Source organism: Channa argus, chromosome 19 (genome assembly GCF_033026475.1).
Source record: "Channa argus isolate prfri chromosome 19, Channa argus male v1.0, whole genome shotgun sequence".
NCBI lineage: Eukaryota > Metazoa > Chordata > Actinopteri > Anabantiformes > Channidae > Channa > Channa argus.
The window spans coordinates 4,642,178-4,666,304 of NC_090215.1; the positions used below are offsets into that span (position 1 = coordinate 4,642,178).

The window sequence follows — 24,127 nt, forward strand, 5'->3', positions numbered from 1 at the left end:
CTATCTTAACAGTATATGTTTAAAATTATAGTAGCTTTTCTTTGGTTTCTGAACTTACCTGTAATACAGGTGTTTTCACTGCACTAGTTTGACCTGTGAAATAAACACACACACACACAAATAGTTTGTCAATTTTATTTCATGTTTAATAATCACATTACTAATTAACAAGTAATCACAATAAACACTTTTGTCCAAACCCAAAAAAAATAATAAAATGAAAAAAACAAAATACCACACACAATGAGGAGGTTCTGCAAATGACATAGTAAGTCTACCTAACACATCCCATTGTTTTTCAGCATGCTCTGCAGGTACAGTAGGTATTTCATAGCTAGTGTTACACTTGCATGTCAGGTACGAGCGCGGTAGCAGTAGATGGAGATCCACAATGCCCCATGGACAGATTACTGAGGAGCATTCATGATACAAGCCCAACCTGGCAGCTACTGTTAGTTATTACACAAGGATGTGTTAGGGTCTTGGTGTGCAACTCTCCAGGGCAGGTTGCTGCTCTCGAGTGTAATATTTAGTGATCAATATGTTTATAGGCTTATTCGTTGACCTCAAAACCTGCGTCCACTTTTAATTACAGTGTTCATTCTAACGCATTAGCTTCAGTCCTCTTCATTCTTGTTTTTTTGTCATATAAACTTTTACAGGTCACTATGTCTTTAAAGTGAAGTTTGGACACTTTTTCCATCTTAAGACAGAGCTCACCAGCACAATTTAATAATTATTTTAGCATAAACGTGCACAACAAATTTCATTAAAATGTCTTGATTTGGTGCCAGTTCACCATTTTACATCAAGCTGCTGTTACAGCACCCTTAATATCATATGCTTTATGCGACTTTCTAAGTGTTGCACCACTCAAATCTCATATCTTTGAAGAAAATCGATAACAAAAGTTAAACTGTCTGTCAAAAAAAAAAGTATAACCCCTTCAACCATGAGTGCACATCTGTCATGAGGCTACAAGAATACATTGATAAATACATATACAAAAGTGTTGCGTCTTTTGCACGATATATCTCAAAAGACATTCTCCCACTTCAGTAGCCCCCTTCTAATGAAAAGGGCAGACTTTTCCAATTTGTCATACTAATAATCATGATAAAATGCTTTCTCTCCTGAAAAACCTTCAAAGAACATGAACATATAAGCTAAACAACTGAAGCTGAACCTTCCAATGCAGCTGCTGTTTTGTTTTGGTGTTCAGGGACATAAAGAGTGTGTTATTGATAAAATATCTATATACATCTGTGTGCAATTTCCTAAAAAGTTGAAAGTAAAAATTCTGGGGTAAAAGCAATGTTAAAACATGGTTGTGGACATAAACAAGGAAAACTTTAGCTAACTGTTTGATGATGGCTGCACTCAAAGCACAAAGCATTACCTCTTAAAAAAAAAAAAAATACAATTTATTGCCCATGTCAGTCAATCAAAAGCAATTTTACTTGTCAGCTTCTTCTGTCATAAAATTTAAAGGGATTCCTTAATCATAAATAATGTGAGGGCAATGCGAGGCAGTTTTATTAATTGCACATCACCACTAAATCACAGTGAGCCTTCTTTGATAAATTAAAGCATTAAGGTGCCATTTGGTTGGTGGCCAAAGCTTCTTTATGAATCAGTATTAAACGGATCATTTGAATTTGAAAAAGTCTTTTTGTAATTTGGTGCCCTTTCTGTGGGGCAGTCATTGCAGCTGTGGTGCTAATATTCTATTAAAAAACTGATTCTTGTTTTAGAAATGACTAAATCTGACAAGCATGTACCATGGCCCCTCATTTCTTTTCGTGAGATTATTTAATTTTACAATATTTCTTATTCAGTGATTTTGTAAACATAATAAAAACTCTTAAGTAAATTTCTTCTTTTAGTAGCTCACTTTCATAATAAGCACTGGGTATTGAGCTGTAGCTTTATGGTTATCACCAAACTGTGTGGGTAACAGGTTTTGTAAACTGTCAAGTACCCGTCAGAGTACAAAAGAATCACATCACAAATATTCTTGTTCTGTTTCATTGAATCAAATGATTCTGACTTGAAATCATTCTTTTTAATTATAATCAAAAACTTGACAAAACCCTTCTTCTGTTGTATTAAAAGATTGTTTTTCCTATCAGGTAAAGCAAAAACACATCAACATTTTCTATTACTGACAGATCAAAAAACATAATTTAGACGAGATTGTGACAAAGAGACAAATAATCACGCAACTTTAAAGCACCCCATTAACCCTCCAGAACATTTTTTCAGCTTTTAAAGTTTTTGGTGAGTTGCGTCCTTTGAATTATGAGGCCCCTGAATTGAGACACAAGCATAATGTGTCTGCTACATCTGTAAATACACTAAGAAATCAGCCTCGATAAGCTTTATAAGATGATATTACATAAATGTATTTATAGCTTTTCATGCTTTCCCAAAGTTACAAAAAAATAATAATAATGAATGCCACCTTAAGATAACAACAAAAGTACTGCGTTGTGTCAGTAATTACTCTAGAATACCCAGTGCTTGTTACTGTATACGATGAATGGCTTTCGGCTTGTCCCTTCAGAGGCCACCACAGTGGAACATGTTCCACACGTTGAGTTGGCATGAGGTTTTTTTTTTTTTTACGCTGGATGCACTTCCTACCGCAACCCTCTCATTTTTATCCAGGCTCAGGACCTGGGATTCAAACCTGCGGCCTTTTGCATACCAACCCAATACCTACAAGGCTTGTTACTCAATAACGCATTACGTAAAATTGGGCCAAAATTCTTTGCAGTAAAAGCTGCCAAGGTGATCATGAGAAGAATGTACGATGATGACTTTTTAATTAGATAATAACTATTAACAAAACAGAAACATTGGTTGTAGATGCAATCTCATTAGTAATCCATCTATATTTGTTTAAGTCATTGATTCACTATATAGAAATCTGCTAAGAGGTTGGAGCAGTGGAGTTAAATCATGATGCTTATAGGGGAAACTACCATCATTATAAACTAATTCCCCCCTTCTCATTAGAATGCATAACAACACATCAACTGTCTAGGATTGCCCCAGAGATATACATATGGTACCAAACCACAACACTTTGACTCATAATGCACACAGGCTTTCAGCTCTGGGTGTGATAATATTGGCCATGCATTATGGTCCTGCTACACACATCTAACAAGAAAGAAATAACAAAACAGCAATGCCAGGTTGCCCCTAGCATTTCATATCTGTTTTGTCCACTATGATATTCTCTCTGTCAACAGTTTTAGGCGTGAGCCTGCATCTTCCTTGCGAACTCTAGTTTTCAGGTAAAGAAGGACAGGAGGCACATAATACACACATGTTCTTTGACTTCAGAAACATTCCCTTTCTGACATCTTTCTCATCTCCCTCTGGACTGCGTGCTCAGGTAAAGCTTCTCTACTTTCTCTATTACCTTTCAAAGACTTTCAGGTCTCAACATAACGTAATTTGCCCTAGGTGTAAAACACAGCTCAAATGATTCTACTTCACCCTTATCTGGCAACATCTAAATCCTCACTCTCTTCCTCCTTTTCAGGGTCATTTCTTTCTCCACTGTGTGTCATGGTTTACAAAATCCTGTTTGTAATTTCAAGATTTTCTAATCGCTGTCGAAAAAAAAAAAGGCTTTCCAATGTATTGCTTATACAGGACTAAACGTACAATAAATAAGAAAAACCTTATTTTTGAAACAGAAATTAAGAGGAAAAGAAAAGAAGATCTGAACAGAACACAGTTACACTATCTTATCACTCAAACACATCATCACAAACACAGAGAATAGGGAGTTAAACATCCTAAAACGGTTCAAACAGCCTACTTGTTTTCTAGCTATTTTGTTTATCAGCTTGTCTATGGTAAATGATGGCAATGAGAAAGGAAGTGATGCTGAAGATGAACAATAAATTATTGAAGCAAAGAGTAAGTGATTACTGGAAACAAACAGACCCTACAGTCACAAGGAAAAGAGAAGCCGTGTGCATGTGTGTGTTTTCATGTGATGGAAAGGGTGTCCACACAAATTAGGTTACAAATTAATTGACTGCTGCTGTTGTTTGGGGTGTGGAGGAGACCGTCACCACCAGGCAATGGGTGAGGAAGATACAAGTGAAACCCAATGATTCCAGGTCGGCCAGTTTGGAGAAGCCAAAATCAAATAGGTGGGAAAACCTTGACATGTCCTCATTTCCCTTCCCTTAGATTCCCACCAAGGGCCACTTAGTCTATTCAGTCACTTCAGCCAAGAATAGGAGGCTGGGGGATGCCAACAATAAGGGCGAATATGTGATGATGATGATGAGAGGAGGCATGATCTACTAAACATGACAAGATTTGCAACAACAGATTTTGGATAAAATGGGTTTTCAAAGCTTGTTGGATGGCAAAAAAGGTCAGGATCCCATTAAGGAGCTGCTGTTGTCCCCCTGGATGTTAACCTGAAGATGCAGCAAAGAGGGGGCAGAAGGGGAGCTGGGGCAGCCAACAGAAGCCAACGATTCAATGAGGGAAACACTGCGAGGAGTTGGGTGGTGGTTTTGTTGGTGGTGTAGAGAATAGGTGGAACTGTATGTGTGGGATCTGTTGTTGTCCTGGAGGGCTGTCCATGTGATGATGTCGGCGCCATGGTCCGTGCGAGCGCGAGCAGTCTCGCGGAAGTTGAGCTTGAAAGACTCAATCTGCAGCAGAAAGGTCGAACAAAAGAGGGGAAGTTGGGGAAGGGAGGAAAAAAAAAAAATAGTTCGGAGAAGACAGGGACGGAGAGGAAGTGGTGTTGTGGGGAAGTGGGATGAGGAGGGCAGAGGGATAGCAGAATTAGATGCCTGCAAGATAAGAAGTCAAAAGATGATGGTGTGATCAGCAGCGTTGGACTGCAGACATGATGAACAGAATATAGATACAGATTCACACTGCAGCCACAAAGACATCATGATGTCATGAAGTCAACTTGTTGGTACATTTCTATCACAGCTTTATTTCAGTTGGGTGCTGGGCTTCACTGGCTGTGCCTTGTACATTACCTTCTACCATGTTTGCAATCACAGCCTAAGCTGAAACCAGGTATGGCTGGCACACAAACAAACTTACTTGTCTCTGGGATGCCTGAGTCCAGAGCCTTGGGCTCCCGGAGGCCCTCACTATCACAAGGACCCCTGTCCTTCAGCCCATTTTCCTGTGCAGTGGGGCTCCCAGCCGGCCCTGGCTCGGAGCCTGGGGCTAGGGTGCCACTCTGGGGAGTCGAATTCCCCTCTGTTGTCTCCTGGTCCCCCTCAGCCTAGAAACACATAGCAGGGCGTGTCAATCAGTGGGGATGGGGATGGAACAACCTGGCTCCAAATCTGCATTTATAATATTTTTTTTATTCTAATTTTTATTTTTTTGTGACAATTGGGATATAATCTGATGATTTAAAAAAACAAGATTATTTTGTGCTAGTAAGTATCAAGCAAGGCACATGCAAGATATATTCTTAAAAGATTTGGAGCCAGACTTGAATGAACAAAGATGGAATTATAAAAAAAAGTATGTAATGTATGTAACTGATTATGCCTAATGAATGCAACTTACAAAATACCTCACAAAGGCAGATGCATGGTTTTCTTAGAATGCAAACTCTTCTTGATGATCATATACATATATATAGCACTAAAAGACTTGAATTATATTATTTTAGGTGGAATAAAACATAAATGTATCAAGCATTCTTCTAACAGCAAACAGAAAACAGCAAAACAGGAACAAAAATGCTGGAGAAACTTGGTAAATACACAGTAAGTTCCCCTCACAGCTCTAAAAGCACCCGTGCAGAAAAAAAAGACTTTCTTTAGTTTGAACTCGACCTAAATCCCACCTCAGTAAGAATATTCAACAAGCAGGGATGAAGGACAAGGCTGGTGCTATTGTATATTTTTCCCAAAAATTCTTACAACACTAGTAACTGGCCACTAGTTTTTCATTGTGCATTTTTAGTGATGGATTAATTCACATTTAGAACAGAATTGTGTATATTTGTATTGATTCAAAAATAAACTGCAGTGTTTTTGTGCTTGCTGATAACAAAAGAACATGTACAACAGCGGTGCTGACTGAAGTGTTTTTAATAACTGAATTGCACAAAAAAATCCACCAGAAATAAAAGTAGAACCCGTACTTGAATAAGAGTGAGCTCTGCAAAGCATTTTAAAAATACATTTCAGTCAGCACATCAAAAACCTACTGTTTTTTACACAGGCTGTATTTTTGTGAATTCTATTTTGAGCTGTTCCTATGATTACGCATCTTTACTAAACTGAAGGTTGCAGATGATGACTGATGAAATAAGGATGTGACTGAATGATGTGATCACAAAACACAGATGGACTGCGGTAGGCTGAGGGGACAGGTGACATCACATCTGACTGGTTTCCCAAGTTTCCACACTAAAACCCAGCCTCTAGTTATTGAATATAAAACCTTCTTTCTCTCATTTGTCTTCAAATCAGTTGGATGCAGCTGATCAGAGCTGTGCCCTGCAGGGGAGCATCCAGACTAGTTATAGAAGAACACAAGGTCAGTGGAAAGGAGAAGTTTGCAGGTGTGGAGGATTACGTTTCTGCAGATGGCGTGTGACGCGCTGTCAACATCATCAGTAAGTGTAGCTTGAAGCCACGTCGAATCGAGTACAGTAGATGTCATTATGAACACAGTGGTAGAACGAGACAAGCATGAAAAGCCTGAAACCATTTTCTCCTCCTACATATTTCCCAGACACAGTTTTACATATTAACATCCAGACACTTGGGGGATGAAGGAACCGAGTCGGCAGCAGTGTCCTTCATTTGACCTTCTTTCTAGTGACCAGTGTAACTGTGGACCAAATGTTTGATGAGCCATTGACATGTCAAAAGCACAGCGTGGAGCTCAAATGGAGAAGAGGATTTTTATTTGGCAGGTCAGACCAAGAGGTTTGGTGGTATACAAAAATTCTGTTCTGTTTATCAAGGGACTTGTATGTTGCTGATAATATGATAAAGTTGATAATTTGATTGTGTAACTCATTCATAAAAACGTATTGTTTCAGTGTCCTCACTAGTTAAACGTTATAACTCTGATCCACCAAACAGTGATGTCAGTGTGAACCGAACACACCCTGAGAACTTTCAGTCTGTATTAAGGGCACCGAAACTAATTGTGTTATTATTTATCTCTTATATAAAATATTTCTGAGTCCTACATGACCACACTACTTTGTGCCAAAAGTTTCTGTATTTGCCTTTTCACTATGGAGGTCAGAATAAGAGAACTGGCTGTTTAGTCACTGTCAACCACATCTGATGTGACAACAGGTCTTGGTGCTAATGGCCCAGACATCAGCTTAATCAAGTTCCAGTCTCACTAAGATACATGTGCTCTCTGTCCTTTTTTTATCGATCAACTAAAGCAAAAATGTGTGCATGAGATATTGTTTTCAAAAAGCTGCAAGGATCACATTACTGTAAATGGTTTATCTAGTGGAACGGAACACATCTTGGAACATACTGCCTTAGGAGCCCTATTAGACACAGATCTTAGTGTACGTTAGGCTGCTGGTTTTGCATTTATGATTTAATAATTTCTCCTTTTTTTACCTTCTTAATATGCCTTTTCTGGTCCTTGAAATCCAGCACAAATTCAAAAGACACAACTATTAGTTTACAAATATGCCTCCACAGCAGATTAGCAAGGATCTTGTTCCAGGAAAATGTTTTTTTCGAGGAATCTTATAACTTCAAATGACACCAATTCTATTTAGCTTGGAGAGATTGCAAAAGAACAATTTTAAAAAGTACCAAAAACTCACCTTGACATTTCCTCCACCAGGCGAATGACTTAAGTTGTCCATGGAGCCGACTTTGGACTGAGCCTTTTCCTTAAAGCTCACTTTGTGGGACTCGATCTTCACATCACCACCGCCTGCAGCACACATCAATAATCAGTCTGATAAGAAGCATTCTTTATCATAAACTAGTTTTTGTAAAGACACCAAAAAACTTATGTTGTTACTAGAGATGTCCAAAGCAAATTCTAACAAAATGTTAGAATTATGGCAAGAGAACATATTGTAAAAGACGGATTAGTCTTCTCTCTCTCCTGTCTTCTGTAGTGCTGTCAGCTGTTCACAGATGCAGAGAGAGCAGCAGAGCAGGGAGGTTCAACTATATGTTATGTGGGTTGACCATAATGCTTATTAAACAAAAGGCCACATCAATGCAGAAGACTTTGTAGTATTTATGTAAATTTAATCATTGATCATTGGTACTGGCACATACCTCATAATAAACAAATGAAAGTAAGTATGGCTGTTCACACTAATAACAATTAGACTAATGACACTATTACAGGGTATTGTCACTGTCTCCTTTATGACCTGATTGTTGAAATGACTATTACCTGTCAGAATCAGCCTGAGCTAGGATGTCAGTGTGATTCCAGGTTTGAAAAGCTCATTAGGGGGGTGGAGAGAGACTTGTCAGTAGAGACCATTAGCAGTGTCATGATGTGACAAACACAGTGTGTGAGAGACAACAGAGATTCCAACTTGTTGAGGAGGTTATAGGACTCTTTGGTTTGGATTTGGGGAGTGCAGAGTTTTAAAAATCTTCTTCAATTCTCCTCCAATAAAATACTTTTCTTTTGAGTTGTATGTTTCTGTTAACTTTAATGAACTGAAGCTACATGACAGAGCTGGCCCAGAGCCAAGAGCAGGACCACTGAGCCAGGCGAAGAGAAACCCCAAAGCAATAGGGCAGCGTGAGAAGAAACCCTGCAGCAGTAGAGACAAATGGATCACATGAACGACGAAGTGGCAAGGAACCCGTTTCAGGGCATATGCCAAGAGACCAGTCATGGTGAATGACAGAACTGGAACCTGGAAGTAAGCTCACAGCCTCACTTATCCAGTCTGACAGCTGTCGTTGCTTAAAGACTAATCCTGAGGTTTGAGAATATCAAAGGCATCATGTATACATGCCCTAGTTTACCAACCTAAAGAAATAAATAAATATACATACACTATATTGCCAAAAGTATTCGCTCACCATCCAAATAAATAAATTCAGGTGCACAAAGCAAGATCCATAAAGTTTGGTGTTGACTGGCCTGCACAGAGTCATGACCTCAACCCGATAGAAACCTTTGGGATGAATTAGAGCAAAGACTGACTGCAGACTGCGAGCACTGTGTATTATGTATTTCATAAACACACTCCTAAACCTGGTGGAAAGACTTCCCAGAAGAGTTGAAGCTGTTATAGCTGCAAAGGGTGGGCTGACATCATATTAAACCCTATGGATTAAGAATGGGATGTCAATAAAGTTCATATGGGTCTAAAGGCAGGTGAGCCAATACTTTTGGGAATATAGTGTGTATATTTATTTATTTAGGTATGTATGTAGATTGACCAGATACAGATATATTGTATATCTTACAGTAGGTAAAAGAATGTGGAATAATTGTATAAAGTGACAACACTGACAATAACCAAAAACACAATAAGGTCACAGAAACCATACTAATATTTCCAAGCTCACCAGGCTTGTGCTTGATGTTGTCCTTGGAGCCGCACTTTGCCGTCACCTTACTCACATCCACCTTCTTGCTGAGTATCTGCACCTGTCAAATGTCACACAGTGTTTTTAATATCAAGCAATGATCACCAAAGAGCTGCAACGTCTTTGATGCTGTGGCAATCAACCGGTGAGAAGCAGAACCAATTTAAATTGCAACTTCAACATCATGTTGCTTCCATTATGATGTCCAGCAGATATGGTCATCAGGAAACATGCTTCATTCCTATCTTTAGTGAAGAAAACAATCTCATACAAAAGTCATCACAATAACTTACTGCTGTGAAATATTTTAGTACATTTGGTGTAAAGATTGCAAGGTGAGAGATGTTCAGACAGCAAAGGAAGAAGCTCAGGACAGGAGAGTTTCATTTCAGAGAACTACGAATCCCAGAGTCACCTCCGTGTTCTAATACTGTCCTTACAGAAACACACAGACTTAACACAGATGCAGCTAATCAGAGGCCAGTTGATTGTGTTTGCTCGGCTGGTGTTTAGTAAGTTAGTGACAGGTAAAGACAAGACAGAACAAGGAAGCAAGGGACTGTGAAGCAGGTTCTAGGTAAGGACTGGTAAAGTTGGCTTGCTTAGCATGCTGCCCAATAACTCGCAATTCCCTTGAATTCGAAGAGCAACCAACGAGTGTTGGTGGCCAGGAGTAACCTTGACTTTGAGGCTGGATGAGCCTTGATTTACTGAAAGGCTGAAACATTTCTTGTATGGCTTATTCATGCTCACACGTACAAAGACTGATGACCCTTTTTGGTGGCCAAGAAGAGATTTTAAGAAATGCATTGTTCCTGCTCTGCTGTGGTGTTTCTTGATTTCTTTGAGTCAAATTTTTTGACTGATTGGCCGGTGCACATGAGCTCTGGTCATAGGCCAGGCAGTACTTACATTCCCTCCACCAGGAACATGCTTCATATTGTCCTTGGAGCCCAAGCGTGAGGTGACGTGGCTGAAGTCCACCTTTTTGGAGACTATCTGAACCTATATGGACACAGCATAGCAGCAAGAGGGGAGAGGAGAGTGGAGGAGGGCAAGGGAGGGGAGGAGGGCAGGAGAGGAGGGGAGAGGAGGGGAGGGGAGGAGGGCAGGGAGGGTGACATGACAGGAAGTGAAAGGAGAGGAAAGAAGAGGAGGAGATGAAAGAAAGGAGGAAGAGAGAACAAAAGAGGATAAAAAGAAGAGAGTAGAGGAGAAGTCACCATCACAGGTAGGGTTAGAAATGAAAAGCCAGAGGGAGGGGGCACGGTTTACCTGAGCTGAATGGCTCAGAATACTGCCTAAAACAACAAACCTTTCTTTTTCGGAATTTAAATAGTGACAGAACACCGAAAGGACCGGAAGAAGTCCAAATGTTTTACCCAAGCCTGGTGGAAAAGGGGGCACACAGAACCTTTTCTATAAAGCACACACATGCAATACCACATGTAATACAACAGACTAAAACCATTCTCCAGAAGTTCAGTGTTGAAGAGACAGTACATGTTTTTAACACTCACAATGGTACCAACCCAGTGTTATTTGGATTATGACAGGTTAGAGCTCTAGTGTCATTTTGTATCAAAGCTCACAGTTCAATACAATTTAAAACCTTACTGCACATGTTCAGTAACACACACACACACACACACACACACACACACACACACACACACACACACACACACACACACACACACACACACACACAGGAGTCATTACAGCATTGAACAAGAAAAAACACAATGGGACAGTTTGTTGTTTTAACCCCAGTAAAAAGTTTGCTTAACATTGCTGTTAGCACAGGTTGACATCAACACTGTATGTTAAACCACAGTGCGCAACTTAAAAATGTCAAAATAATAAATAACAATAAAATGTTTGAAAATGATTTAATGATATGAAAAAACATATCGATGGTATATATGTATATATAAAATCACCTTCTTTTCGTATGATATGTTTTTTCAGATCATCTAAAATAAATTTAGTTTGTGGCTGGTGACTTTCAGCCTGGAATTTGCCCTAAATAGTTACTAATAATTAAATACAAACTACTAATATGAGATGTGGTAAAAAGGAAATAGCAACAAATGTATGAATTATGAAAAAGGGAGCATGGTGATGGTGGAGAGGATGGGGACTCACTTTGCTCTGGCTTGTCTCTTTGGAGATGACACCCCTGTTTTGAGAGGCAGATGACACCTGGGGAGACAAGCCCACCGCAGGTCAATGACAGAATCTCATAACAAAAAAAGTAGGAGATGATGAAGAAAAGAAGATGAAAGAAGGAGCAAATAAAAGCGTTAACTGAAGAGAATGAGAGTTAAAAAAAAGAGCTATAAGCAAAAAGAAAAATGAAGGAAAAATGTGACAGAGAAGATGATAATATTAGGTAGAAATATAAAATAAAGAAACTTAAAGATGATGAGAGATAAGGCAAGTCACAGGGAATCCTTCAAGATGCAAGTTTCTGTTTCATGTGTGTCTCATATTTCAACAAAGGCTTACTATGCTTATACTTAGGTTGTAGAAAGGGTGAAGATATGGTAAATGAACATGCAGGATTTAAGAAGGTGAGAACATCTGATGTGAAAATAATAAGGACACTATTTTAACAGGCTGATAAGTGGCTTGTCTTAGACTTTTTTTTAAGACATGAGCTTGAAAAGAAGAAGTGAGAAGTTAGATGCTATCAAAAGCACAAAGATGTGTCTAGATGAAGATGAAGAACCTACCTTCCCTCCTCCAGGCTGGTGCTTCATGTTGTCTGTAGAACCAATCTTAGAGCGGGCGTTGCGGATGTCAGGAGCCGTCACTGATCCGGGGCGAGCTGTCGTCCTCGAGGTGCTAAGTGTGGTTGAAGAAGCAACCCGGGGGGCACGTGGGACTGGTGGCTTCTTTTCAGGTGCTGTGCCAGTGGTAGAGGAGGGTGTGGCCGGTTTGGCTGCTGTTGTTCGAGTACGAGAGGCAGCAGTGGTAGAAGAGGAGCTGCGAGTGGTGGTGGTGGTGGTGGTGGTGGTGGTCTTGGGCTTGGCAGAGTTGGCTGCAAGAGAGAAAGGGAGTGTCTTGTGTCTCATTGTAGGAAAAAAGTGGCCGGTATGTCTCTAAACTAAAAAAAAAACAGAAAAAGTGTCTACAAACTAGTTTAAAGCTCAGTAATTCATTTAAGGCCAAACCACAAACACTAGTTGTAGTCAGGAAATTCAATATAGTCACTGTTTTCTGATGTAGTAGTTACAGCCTAGAAAATGGGCCCGTAGGCCCAGAAAGGTGTTGTTAACCTCTTAACTCCAGCTATATGTTTAATGCACAGATATGCAGTTCTCATCCAACTCTTGTCAAAAAAGCAAAAAGGTAAAAAAAGAATACAGCCCTGTACATATGTAAAGTAAATTCCTTAGGATGACTGGCAAATATTTAAGTACAGCAGAATCGTGGGTTTAAATCCTTTGGTTTAGGTGTGAGCTGCCTCAGTGCAACATTTGTACCACTTCAAATCAATCTGCATACATTTTGTGATATGTCAGCTCAGTTTTTTTTAAGAGTTGTGAAGCATGCTGAGCCAAATGTCCTGCTGTCAATCCTCCCTGAGAGCCTTTGGTATATTTCCAGCTCCTGTTAAGTCATGTTTAATTGCAGAAATCCTCCCACTTGCCTCCATGTTTCTAAAGAGTAATTTGACTGGGAGAACCCTGGGAGATTAGACAACCCGAAGCTGTATCAGCAAAAGCTGCAAACTCCTGTCAACAGCAAAGGGACAGTAATCCACATACTGCTGCCATGAAGAATTTCAACTTGGCAGGGCCTCTCAGCAATAAAGCCTCACTCTTTATTCAAGCCTGCAAAGCATTGTCATAGTTGGACAGTGTGGGCTGCAGTGTCATGTTCTTGCTGAAAGATCACATGTTGCCAAAATGTAAACTAATCTTTCAGCAGAGGAAGTAAAGCTGGAGCTGTGTAGGAAAAAGAGGAGAGGAGGCAAAACCGAGGAAAGGATTACTGATGAGGAAAGCAGGAAAAAGAGTACAACAATATGAGCTAAGAGCCAAAACAGAGAACAGTGCAGTTCAGGGTCAGACAGTTGGAAATAATGGCCCTGGCTGGTTGGATTTGCTGACAATTGATTTAAGTTAAATACCAAATACTAGATATATTTTCTACATGCAGATGTTTATAGTATTCCCTCAGGATATCTACTATTTCTGCACATAGTAACAAATGAGGAGAGTGCTGTAATACCTGTAGAAGTCTTCAGAGTGTTCGGCTTCTTCTCCTCTGTAGCTTTGTTGTCTGTCTTAGAGGCTAAAACACAAGTGGTGAGTTAATAATTGAGGGACATAATCTGCGAAAAAAGCATAAGGAAATACTTCCAAAGCTACTATTGTTATTTACCAGAAAGAATTTGATGTAGTAATAATATAAAATCAATTCAAAACGAAACAACACTGATCTTTGTTGCACAAATGTTCTCACATGATCAAAAAGATGGCACTCAGACACCTTCTATTTCAAAATATTTGCAAAAATCTATAAAAAAAAACTGTTTCCTTGTCATTGTGGAACATTGAGTGTGAATTAATAAACAATGACCAGAATGACAATTGTATGTCCTTAAAAAACTTACAACACAAAACTGTGCATAAAGTGAATGTATGAACCACAATAAAGTGTGTCTCTGTGTGTGTCTCTCGTACCCAGAGGCTTTTTGGCTGCAGTGGTGGTGGTCGTGCGATTAGACAGTGATGTGCGCACTGACGCAGTGGTTTTGTTGGCTGCTGTGGTGGCAGCAGTTCCATTCTTGGTGGCGGTGGTGGAGCCTGTTTGATTTGAGGTGGCAGTGCTGGCCTTTGGCACAGGGGGGCGCTTCTCTGCAGTTGTCTGAGAAACATCAGGGCAAAGGAGATGTCATTTCATACATAAACGACAGGAGAAAGGAGTAAGAGTTACGTTGGCCGACATTAAAGCTATAAATAAATAAAACAAGGTGTAATCTGTCAAAAAGGGAGCCATGAACATTCAGTGAATTGACTGTGGAACTCAGGTAGGTTTTTTTCATGAAACATGCAGCTGGAGACCAGGATGCACCTTCAGGACTGTACATGCACCTTAGGATGAAGCCGTGCTCCACATACAGTTGAGCCATCCTGCAACAAGTTGGTAAACCTGACCTGAGTCACACTGCAGCCCCGGGCGCTAAGAGGCTAAATAATGGAGTCACACTAGATACAGTTGAAGAGGCACACGGCTTCTTAGGGTACGAAGTGTGAAAAAGAGCCATGAGCTAATCAATACAATCAATCAGTATAACATAAAAACTTAAACCAGATATTTGCCTTTAAAGCAGACACACTAATATTATTTGTAATAAAGAAGGAGCTGCCGATTTCTACTGAGGCCATGAAAATCTCTCTGTCCTTTTCCAGAATAAACTTGCTGGACTATTATAATATAGATACTAATTAACTTGTATAACTGCAGACTTTAGGGCTTATTAATAAGAGATAAGACTGTAAACACTTATTTCTTACCTAGCCAGTGTGTGCTAACCCTACTGGGGACAATCATTTTGTTTCTTGCATTTTCAGGTCTGACTGACTTCACATCCAACCTATTCTCTTGACAACCCTGAAGCAGAACTCATCAGAGTGTTATAATATACTACCGTGAGCCTGTGCATGTTAACAGGGAAGATACCAGATGGCCAAATTTCCAAGCCAATGCGGGAAACAGATTTTTGCACGAGCCTTAAAACCAAATAAGGATGTACAAATGGTGAAATTTGTTTTTTATTAAACTTGATCCCAATCTACTGGTTGTGTTCTCTTAATCGTGCAGCTGCAGTAGGGATCTATTTGGAGCCAAGAGAGGAGAAAGCATTTGCAGATGACTTGTATAGACCTTTTAGTATGCTGCTGGCAAATACTGAACTGTTCCTTTAAATCCTTTATGGCTCCAGATGCATTGCTGCTAGTATTCTGCAGACTTTCTGCAGACTAAGGCCTGGCAGTTGACTCTTACCTTGGGTTTGACATCACGTGTAGTTGTTGAGGTGGATGATGGGGGGCGGCTGGTAGAAGTGGTGGAGGGCTGCTTTGGGCCAGCAGTGGGTGTGGATGGTGCCTTTGTTGTGGTTGTTTTTTTGTCTAAGGTGGAAGTGGGAGGGGAGGGTTTGAGGCGCTTAGTAGGGGCAGGGGGCGAACCACCACTAGCAGCTGCAGAACTTGGCCGCATTTTGGCAGTGGTGCTCGGTTTAGTCACCCCGGCAGAAGGCTGTGATGCAGGACAACAACATGGGTGGAGGGCAAAATAAGGAGGAAAAGCAAAAGAAAAGGGAAAAAGAAAACATAAGGGCAATGGATGATAACAGCAGCTAGGATAAGCAGCATGAAATCATATAATACAAATAATATGCTTAAAACAACAATTAGCAATGGCTCTGTTGTCGGATTGGTAACTCATGTTTGCCAAGGGAAACAGGTTTGTGTGCAGTGGCAGTAGCATAAGCAACATGCATGACGAACGCCCGTCTTAAGGTTTTTGAAACTCACCCCCAGCCTGGAAATGAAACCGTTTCTTGGATTGAATTTGTGGTCAAAAATGGGATGTTTGAATTTTAAGATTCAATTTAGATATAATATTTAGCCAGGTGACAAATTCAAGGAAAACCCTCAGGAAGTGTCTTGGACAGGGATTGGGCCTCCAAAACTTCAGTGTAATTCCCGTGTTTCTCCAGGACTTTGGATCTATACTGGAGGATATTTGGATACAACAGATATTTGGTGGCCAGTTGGTGTTTTGATGATGGTGGTAGAAACTGCTGTCTAACGTCAGTCCCAAATCTGTTGTCTTATTTTTGTTCTCAAACGATTCGATAAGCTCGTGTGCCTTATGGATGAGGAGTCACTGACTGAAAGGTCATATAGTGGGCATCCTCTGAGAGCTCACAATGACTTTGGACTGATTTACAGTATTCACCAAAACCCACGCCAGCATTACAGAACCACCAGTTCCCCAAACTAAAGGGTTAAGCATTCAGGATTTCCCCTTTATGTTGTCACCTGTCTGTATATAGCACTTGCTGTAGGCACTGAGAGATAAATATAGATGTTTTATTTTTTTGCTTTCATTTTTGGTTCCTTCTCCTCCAACCTCCAGCCTTTTTCGTTACCCTTTTTGTGTATAATGTTGAATGTTATATATTGAACAAAAACTTTAGAATAGAGGCTGTATTCTTGTAACAAAGACAACAGTAATAAAAGTGTAAAGACATAAAATGCAGTAAATACAGTTGTTAATTCAAATAATCCTCATTCTATATTAGACTAAGAAATCCTACCTTGGTCTTCTTGTCCAGATCTTTGCTCGGTGTTGCACTGGCTGCAGGTTTTGTCTTTTTGGCCTTCTCATCAGCTTTTGCAGCCTTGTCCTTTTTGTCATCCTTTTTCTCAACGGTCTTTTTGTCATCCTGCGCTTTGTCCTCCTCTTCCTTCTGTACTGGTTTTTCCACAGGCTTCTCCGACACGGTCTCCATCTTGTCCTCTTCCTCTGTCTTTTTGGCATTGTCTGAGTCAACCTTTTCTTTTTTGTTTTCTTCCAACTCTGCTGTTGTCTTTGTCTCCGCGTCCTCCGCCTTCTTCATCTCGTCAGAACCGGTATCGAGCTTGATGGGTGTCGGGGGTTGCTCTGGCATCTTCTCCGTTTTTTTGATGTGCGCCTCTTTGTCATCCATCATCTCTGCTTTCTCTGTGTTTTTGTCCATTTTTTCTTCCACTTTGGAATTTTCATTTTTGTCCATCTTTTCCAAATTCTCTGCCTTCTCAGCTTTGCTCTCTACCTTTTCTTCCAGGCCCACTTTATCCACCTTTACAAATTTTTCTGGTGATTCTTCCACCTTGTTCAGTTTAGGCTCTGTGTCTGCTTTCTGCTGCTTTACCTCTACTTTCTCTGTCTCTTTATCTTTCCCCCTTTCTGTCTCCTTTGTTATCTCTTTTACCTTCTCTGGCTCTTTTTCTGTCTCCTTCATTTTTTCTGTCTCTTTCTCTTCTTTAATTTTGTCAGGCTCTTTCTCTGTTATCTTTTCTGCTTCAGTCTCCTTCTCTTTCGGCTTTTCCTTCTCCACTTCTTTTTCCACCTTAACTAAAGTCTCGTTGCTTGCAAATTCAACCTTCACACTCTTCTGCTCAGCTTTATCCAGAGGGTCAGACGGGTCAACCTTCTTTACATCATCCTCCAGCTTCTCTTCCTTCTTCTCTGAATTCTCCACCTTGTCTGATTTTACTGGAAAAAAACAAATGCAATACAACTGCTTTTAATTACAAATCACTGCAATGTGTTTAGCAACTTAATAAGAGTCTTTATCTCTTTGGAAAAAAGGGTCACACACACAAGAAATAATTTACTGCTATTACAACTACAACTCAATAAATACAAAAACAAGTAGGACAACTGACTTCAGTAGCAAAGCCTAATCCAAAACCCTCAGACATTTCTCAGATAAACCCTTAACCATCATGGACTCTCTCTGTACACATGTAGAACTCTGGACATTACTGTATGTGTATATACATACAGACAGCTCAGCAAGAATGGTTCCTTTTTATGCAATTAAATATGTAAATATCACACCCTGCATCCCACACCAGGCTCTTTTCATATTCAACAACATCGACAGATTAACAATAACTGTGATAGTCTACTCCTGGTTAAGTAAAGAGACACTAGAGGTCAAGATAGGTTGTTTGACTTCATCGTAAAGCTTCCTGCCAAAGTATTTCCACACACTTGATATATATGGCACAAAATACCATACATTAAAACATACCAATCTATTCATCCATTATCTTAAACGTTTGCTTATGCTTACAAGAAAAACTGAACGAAAGAAAACAGTTTGGACAGACACGATAAAAACCATGTCAGTTCAAAGGTCATTAGACCCTAAAACAATGTCAATAAAAACCTTTTTTCAACATCCAACACGCTGTGTTTTCCTGGAGCAGAATTATACTTTGAGAAGTCTTTGGCTCAGTACTGTGAACAGTGGTGGTGTATCGAGTAAAGTAAATATCTGAAGCCATCTCTGTTGAATGTTTCAGAAATGGTGGATGTGAAATAAATAGTGAACCTGGGTGATAAAGTTAGTCCTATAAATCTAAATATTGCATAGTTTAAACAAACCACATTTTCTCTTGTCGACTGACTGAATGAAACATGCACATCATCTGACCTCAGGTGATGACGACCTAACGATGGGCTGAGTTGAACCCAGACAGAGCTACAGACTCAGGCTGTGTCCCACATTAAGGGCTGCATCTTCTGGTGCCCAAATGACATAAGAGATTCTGCTCTGTCCTCCAAGGGTACATCGAGTCTCTTCTCCACATTTGGAGCACACAAGCAGTGTATCCAGTGCAGCCTTCACAATCCCACTGAATGGAATTGTGTCAGACTGTAATGCATGCCACACGTGAACCCTCTCACTTACATTGATATGCAAAAAATCCATAAATTAGCCTTCAGATGAAGGAACGATTATTCCAAGAATCTAGGCAAACTTACCGACGTTATTACTATAACTACCCAATCCGTACATGCATAGAACAGACACGTAATAACAACAGAACAGACACAATATGGTTGGAGGTGTGATAAATACATCCACTCTGTGGGCTTTGGGGTATGTAGACAGGAAGTATAATGTTGCCATGCATTCCATGAGTTACACTATGTATTATTATTATTACTATTAGTATGCTTCTTTTGAACTGGAAGGTTGGAATTTCTGGGATCCCAGTTGGAAAGTTCAACTGGAACGTCTCTCTCAAGTTGAATTTCTTTGAAAGGAAGAAGCTCACTGACTCCATCCTTCTGTATTCTTCTGTACAGAACTGCCCAACAATTATCTGCAGATACGCTGCTATGCTGTGTATGCAAAATACAGCATATAAACTGATGTTGCCAACCATGTAATGTGATGCATGAACCAGATTTAAATTTAAATGAATGTATCAATGTGGATGCAAACTTTGTACTGATGTACAAAGTTTTATTAAGTTTGCAGGAACTTTTTCATACGTTACTTTGGTTAGTTCTGGTTAAGTTTGTACGAGCTGAATGTGCGTTATTATTACGACAGGTTTAGAGTGAAGTTTGTATCCGCTTGAAATGGAATTGCACAATCTGCATTAAATATTATGTTGATACATAAAATAAACTATATACTATATATATCATGGGCCCATTTAACAGAGGCCCATAATATAAAACGGTTATTTCCTGCGGTGCACCATTAAAAACCTGTTAGCAGCTCCTGATTGCAATGTACCAATGGATGTACAGACATTTCTGACTGGATTACTTTTATACTGTTAAAAATTTAAATATCCAATTATTTTCAGGCAAGTTGTGGAGGTTATATATATTTTTAAGTGGATTTGTGGATGTTTTATTTGACATACGACATTTACTCTATGTATAAATATATATATTCAGTATCTCACTAATTTTATATAAAACATATTTATTCTAACTGATGCAGAACTGATTATAAATATTCATGCCTTGTCCATTTAATCTTTTAAAATATTAACTTATTATATTAACTAAAAATTCCCATTAAGGCAATAATGGCCTTGTAACTGTAGGAGAAAAAACTAAAAGATAAGTAAGTTGGGAACAAAAAAAAAGGGAATTGGAGTGTGAATTTCAACTAGAACACAATGACATTAGCTTACATAACATACAGTGACCCGGAACCTGAACAGTGACAGACGAACCAAACCAAGCGAAGCACAATAGACGACTACTGCATGCAATGTATCAGGAAACAAAAATACTGACTAAAACAAGAGGAGGTGTGATGAGACACAGGAGAGGAAACAAGAGACGGAGCAAAAACTCAAGACCTTCACGATGATCCTTTAATTGGCATAGAAACTTGATATGTGTCACAGCTGTGGAAGCCTGGTGAAAATGGCTTCATTTAAGGAGGTGATACCCAACATGCACACTCTCAAGTGCTTTTCCATGTGACTCCACAATTCCCGTTTGTTTTTCTTTGTCTCATTTGTTCCTTTGTCCATTTATCTGTATAACGTTGGATATAAATGCAATTTTTGCAGCTAAAATTGTCATCATCACTGTCTCTTTTCCTGTGGTCCCTGTGTCTGCATCCCTTTGATGCCATTTATCTGTTGCTCACTCTTTCTCTCTGTTTGTCACCTAATCCTGTCACTTTTTTCAACCAAGAAAGTCTAAGCTTCAGATTTTTCTTAATCAGCTGACCAGCAATTCTGGTCCCATTAGCTCAAAATATCCAATGGTTGAGTCTTGTATGATGCACTTCTTCTTCTTGATTGGGTCTGGGAAGAAATGTTGGTTCCGACCAGAAAGAAGTCCAGTTGATATGACCTTCAGATAACCAAACCCCATTGTCACTGAGAACCTTCACTGACATAAGCTCAATATGTAACATGTCAACATGAAGAGAATGAGAAAGAAGGTAATCATTCATTTCCCTAAAGAAAGATATGAATAATTAAAAGAGCTTCTAAATCTAAGCCTCAGGCTAAGCCTTTAGGGTGAATGAAGGGTGATGTATTAGAGATGCATTAGTGAGAGTGATATTTCAAAAGAACGTGCTGCCAGGGTGGGTGTTGTCATTATCTTATAGAATATAAGATTCAGTTCAAATATGTAATGGCTGCAGCTGTTCACAAAACAATAGCTATTGTATAAGAACCCCTCATATCAGTTTCCTTCTCAAAAAGCATGTACAAGTGATTTAAATGCCCCGCACAAAATTATGGTGAATAAAAGGTATGAATAACACAGTGAATTAATTCAATTTAGCTGCTTCACTTTCAGGGTGATGATATTGTTCAGATTTTTCCATGGCTTACAAGAACACTCGTCACAGTTTCCTTTTCCTACTCTCACAAGTCATCGGAACTTAAAACTGCTAAGAAAGAGTCGTTCATAGCACATAGATAAGTTATAGTAGTTCTTCTATTGCCTACTGCCAAAGGCATTATTAGCCATGTGGGAAATTGGCGAACTCTAGCGGCTATAAAAGATATTACGGGCACTGGAGCATTTGATGAGGTGTTTTTCTCACTATTCAAGCTCAAGTTAATGTAAATTAAGGCTCAAAAAGCCTTTAAAAAAACGTAATTATCTGTAAATTCCACAATGATTTAAAGCAAATTGCAAGAATATAAGATAAAATTGTGATTACATGATGGTTTAATTGCTAATAAACCATTTAGGAATTTTTGTGGTTAAGCAAACTTTGTCGGTTTAGACTGAGTGAAGTGACTCTACTCTTCATCACTCCTCTTTGGTAGCATTATCTAGCACACTGGACATTGGGAAGTGGTTGTGAAGTGGTAACAGAGTGTACTTGTGATGTATTGAAGTGTGAGACCTTCTAGCTGTCAGTAATATTAGTTCCATCCTGAGAGCTCTGTAACAGAACTGTTACAGGAGTCAGTGAAGTTTCTGGACTAGATGAACATTGTTCTTGTATGCTACAGCCACTACATGTCTTGTGGTGTAGTGAGAGAAACTATAATTTTATGCATATGTTTATGAAAATGAATGCTACTTACATTCCTGCTTGTATGTCCAAAGGTTTCCAAACAACTGCACATATATACATGGCAGGACAGAGAAGGCATACAGTGTTTTAGAGATATGAAAAACATGTTAAAAGGACACTTCTATGCTGTATAATAATAGTTTAAGGCAGAAGTCTTTGTATCTCTTTAGTCCATCTACATTTAGGATGTATATGAAGTTTTCCTCTGCAGCTCCTACTTTGCTTTGGGTGAAGTTAACAGGAAAGGTAATTTGTGCCCAACTGCACAAACACTGTACACACAAATAACAGGAAGACCTTTCCTGAACACACACACACACACACAAACATATTCACTCGTAAAACAGATTTACTTAATTTATTCAATGATACTGAGAACAAAGGCAGCTGAAAAACAAGCCCAAACAAGGAAACTGTATGAGAAAACTAATTGGATAGTAGATCTACACAATGACTTGGGGTATCCATCAAACATGTGAGCTGATGGACTAAACTGACCTCTTTATTTCAGTCCCTTATTTTCAAATTGTCTGGATCATTGCTTTGTCCATTATTTAAATTCATTCTTTAATTCTCCCCTGTTTTTTGTCTTCTCTCTGTTATTCTTGCTCTGCATCTACCCACCTAGTACCTGTTTTCCCTTTCCTGCACCCCACCCAACTACAATACAAATCTGCTAGTCATCTTTTTCCACAAGCACACCCCACATCTTGCCCATTTGAAATTCTTCCATTAGAGACTGATGCTATGCATTCTCTGTATTACCAAAGCACCAAGAGATATAATTGAGTTTAATTCCACATGGATATAACAGGTTTTCACACAACAAGCTGCAGGAAATTAACTGGATAAGAAAGCAAACAGATGCATGGACACAGAACACTGCCTGTGGCTATGTGACTCCACCATGCTCCTTTTTAGACTTGGGGGGGGGAGAAAATAAAGATCACTGCCCCTTTAATTCTCCAGTGACCAGGCTTGTAGCTTCTGCCAGACTCTGCTTTGTAACAGGCGGCAAATACCACCGCGGCAGAGAGAGAAAAACAAAAAACAAAAGAGACCAAAAGCAAGGAAATGCATGAGACAAAGACACAGTGAAAGAAACATGCTCGTTATAAAAAGCATCACCATACTGGGCAGCACTTCCCAGTCAGTGACCCTGTTCTGGCTCAGTCATTATTTGACATGACTGTGACCTGCTTGCAGCCATTTTGGCTCTGCCTGTCTGCACCAAGAATCTAACAAGCATTCAGAGTAACAGGAACAGAGAAGAAAGAGCTAGAAAGAGCCTGAAAAATAGAAAATGAAGGGAGGCTGGAGCATGAGAGAAAATGAGGCTGGACAAAGACGGTGCCTCCATCAGCTATAATGAGCTGTGCTGTCCTGAACTTGTATCTAAATGTCAGATGAATAGTTCAACATCAACTTTACACGGCAAGCTTGTTATGCTCACTTTGCTGTTGTGCAAGTGTGTGTCCACAAGCGTACAACCCTGGTCTTTTTTATTTGCCTTGATGTGTGTGTGAATTTCAGGAGCTATCCACTCTCCTGACCTACTGCTGCTCCTCTTTCCCCTGCCCTCCTACCTGGATGAGCATAATAGAAAAAGTTGGCACACCACACGATCAGGACAATAATACAATCATATTACGTAGTGTGTGCAGTTTTGTGCAAGAAAAACAAAAAACTGTGCCTGCACATTTTTTTGGGAAATGAAGTATTACATTTCTAAGCATTAAGTCTCAGCACCTCATAAACGCCCAAATGAAAGTGGTGACTAAACTATGTGCACAGAATGCTTGGCCATTTGTGCAAGCAAAACATTTTTACTTTGTCAAGTTATGAACTGTTATGAACTACAGTCAGACAAATCAACAGTGAAAATTTGTGTTGCACGCATTCACATGCACAATAATGTACAAATGATTGGATCAATGTGGAG

At 39.5% G+C, this 24,127-nt stretch overlaps 1 protein-coding gene across 12 annotated transcripts in view; it reads right to left on the reverse strand.

Moving 5' to 3' along the window:
* Positions 1–4,636: 4,636 nt before the first annotated feature.
* The window catches only part of LOC137104649 (microtubule-associated protein 4), an 87,379-nt gene continuing 67,888 nt past the window's right edge, over positions 4,637–24,127 (reverse strand). For 7 of the 12 annotated variants that reach the window (XM_067486142.1, XM_067486139.1, XM_067486140.1 and 4 more), the window contains 11 exons: positions 16,924–17,864; positions 15,606–15,857; positions 14,282–14,465; positions 13,827–13,889; positions 12,323–12,630; positions 11,733–11,789; positions 10,497–10,589; positions 9,564–9,645; positions 7,835–7,947; positions 5,104–5,290; positions 4,637–4,838 (listed from right to left, as the gene is read on the reverse strand). In XM_067486142.1, coding sequence (XP_067342243.1) covers positions 4,831–4,838; positions 5,104–5,290; positions 7,835–7,947; positions 9,564–9,645; positions 10,497–10,589; positions 11,733–11,789; positions 12,323–12,630; positions 13,827–13,889; positions 14,282–14,465; positions 15,606–15,857; positions 16,924–17,864 — 2,288 coding nt within the window. In that variant the 3' untranslated portion in view covers positions 4,637–4,830. The remainder of the gene's footprint in view (positions 4,839–5,103; positions 5,291–7,834; positions 7,948–9,563; positions 9,646–10,496; positions 10,590–11,732; positions 11,790–12,322; positions 12,631–13,826; positions 13,890–14,281; positions 14,466–15,605; positions 15,858–16,923; positions 17,865–24,127) is intronic. The other 5 variants (XM_067486137.1, XM_067486144.1, XM_067486138.1 and 2 more) reach the window with 5 other exon arrangements.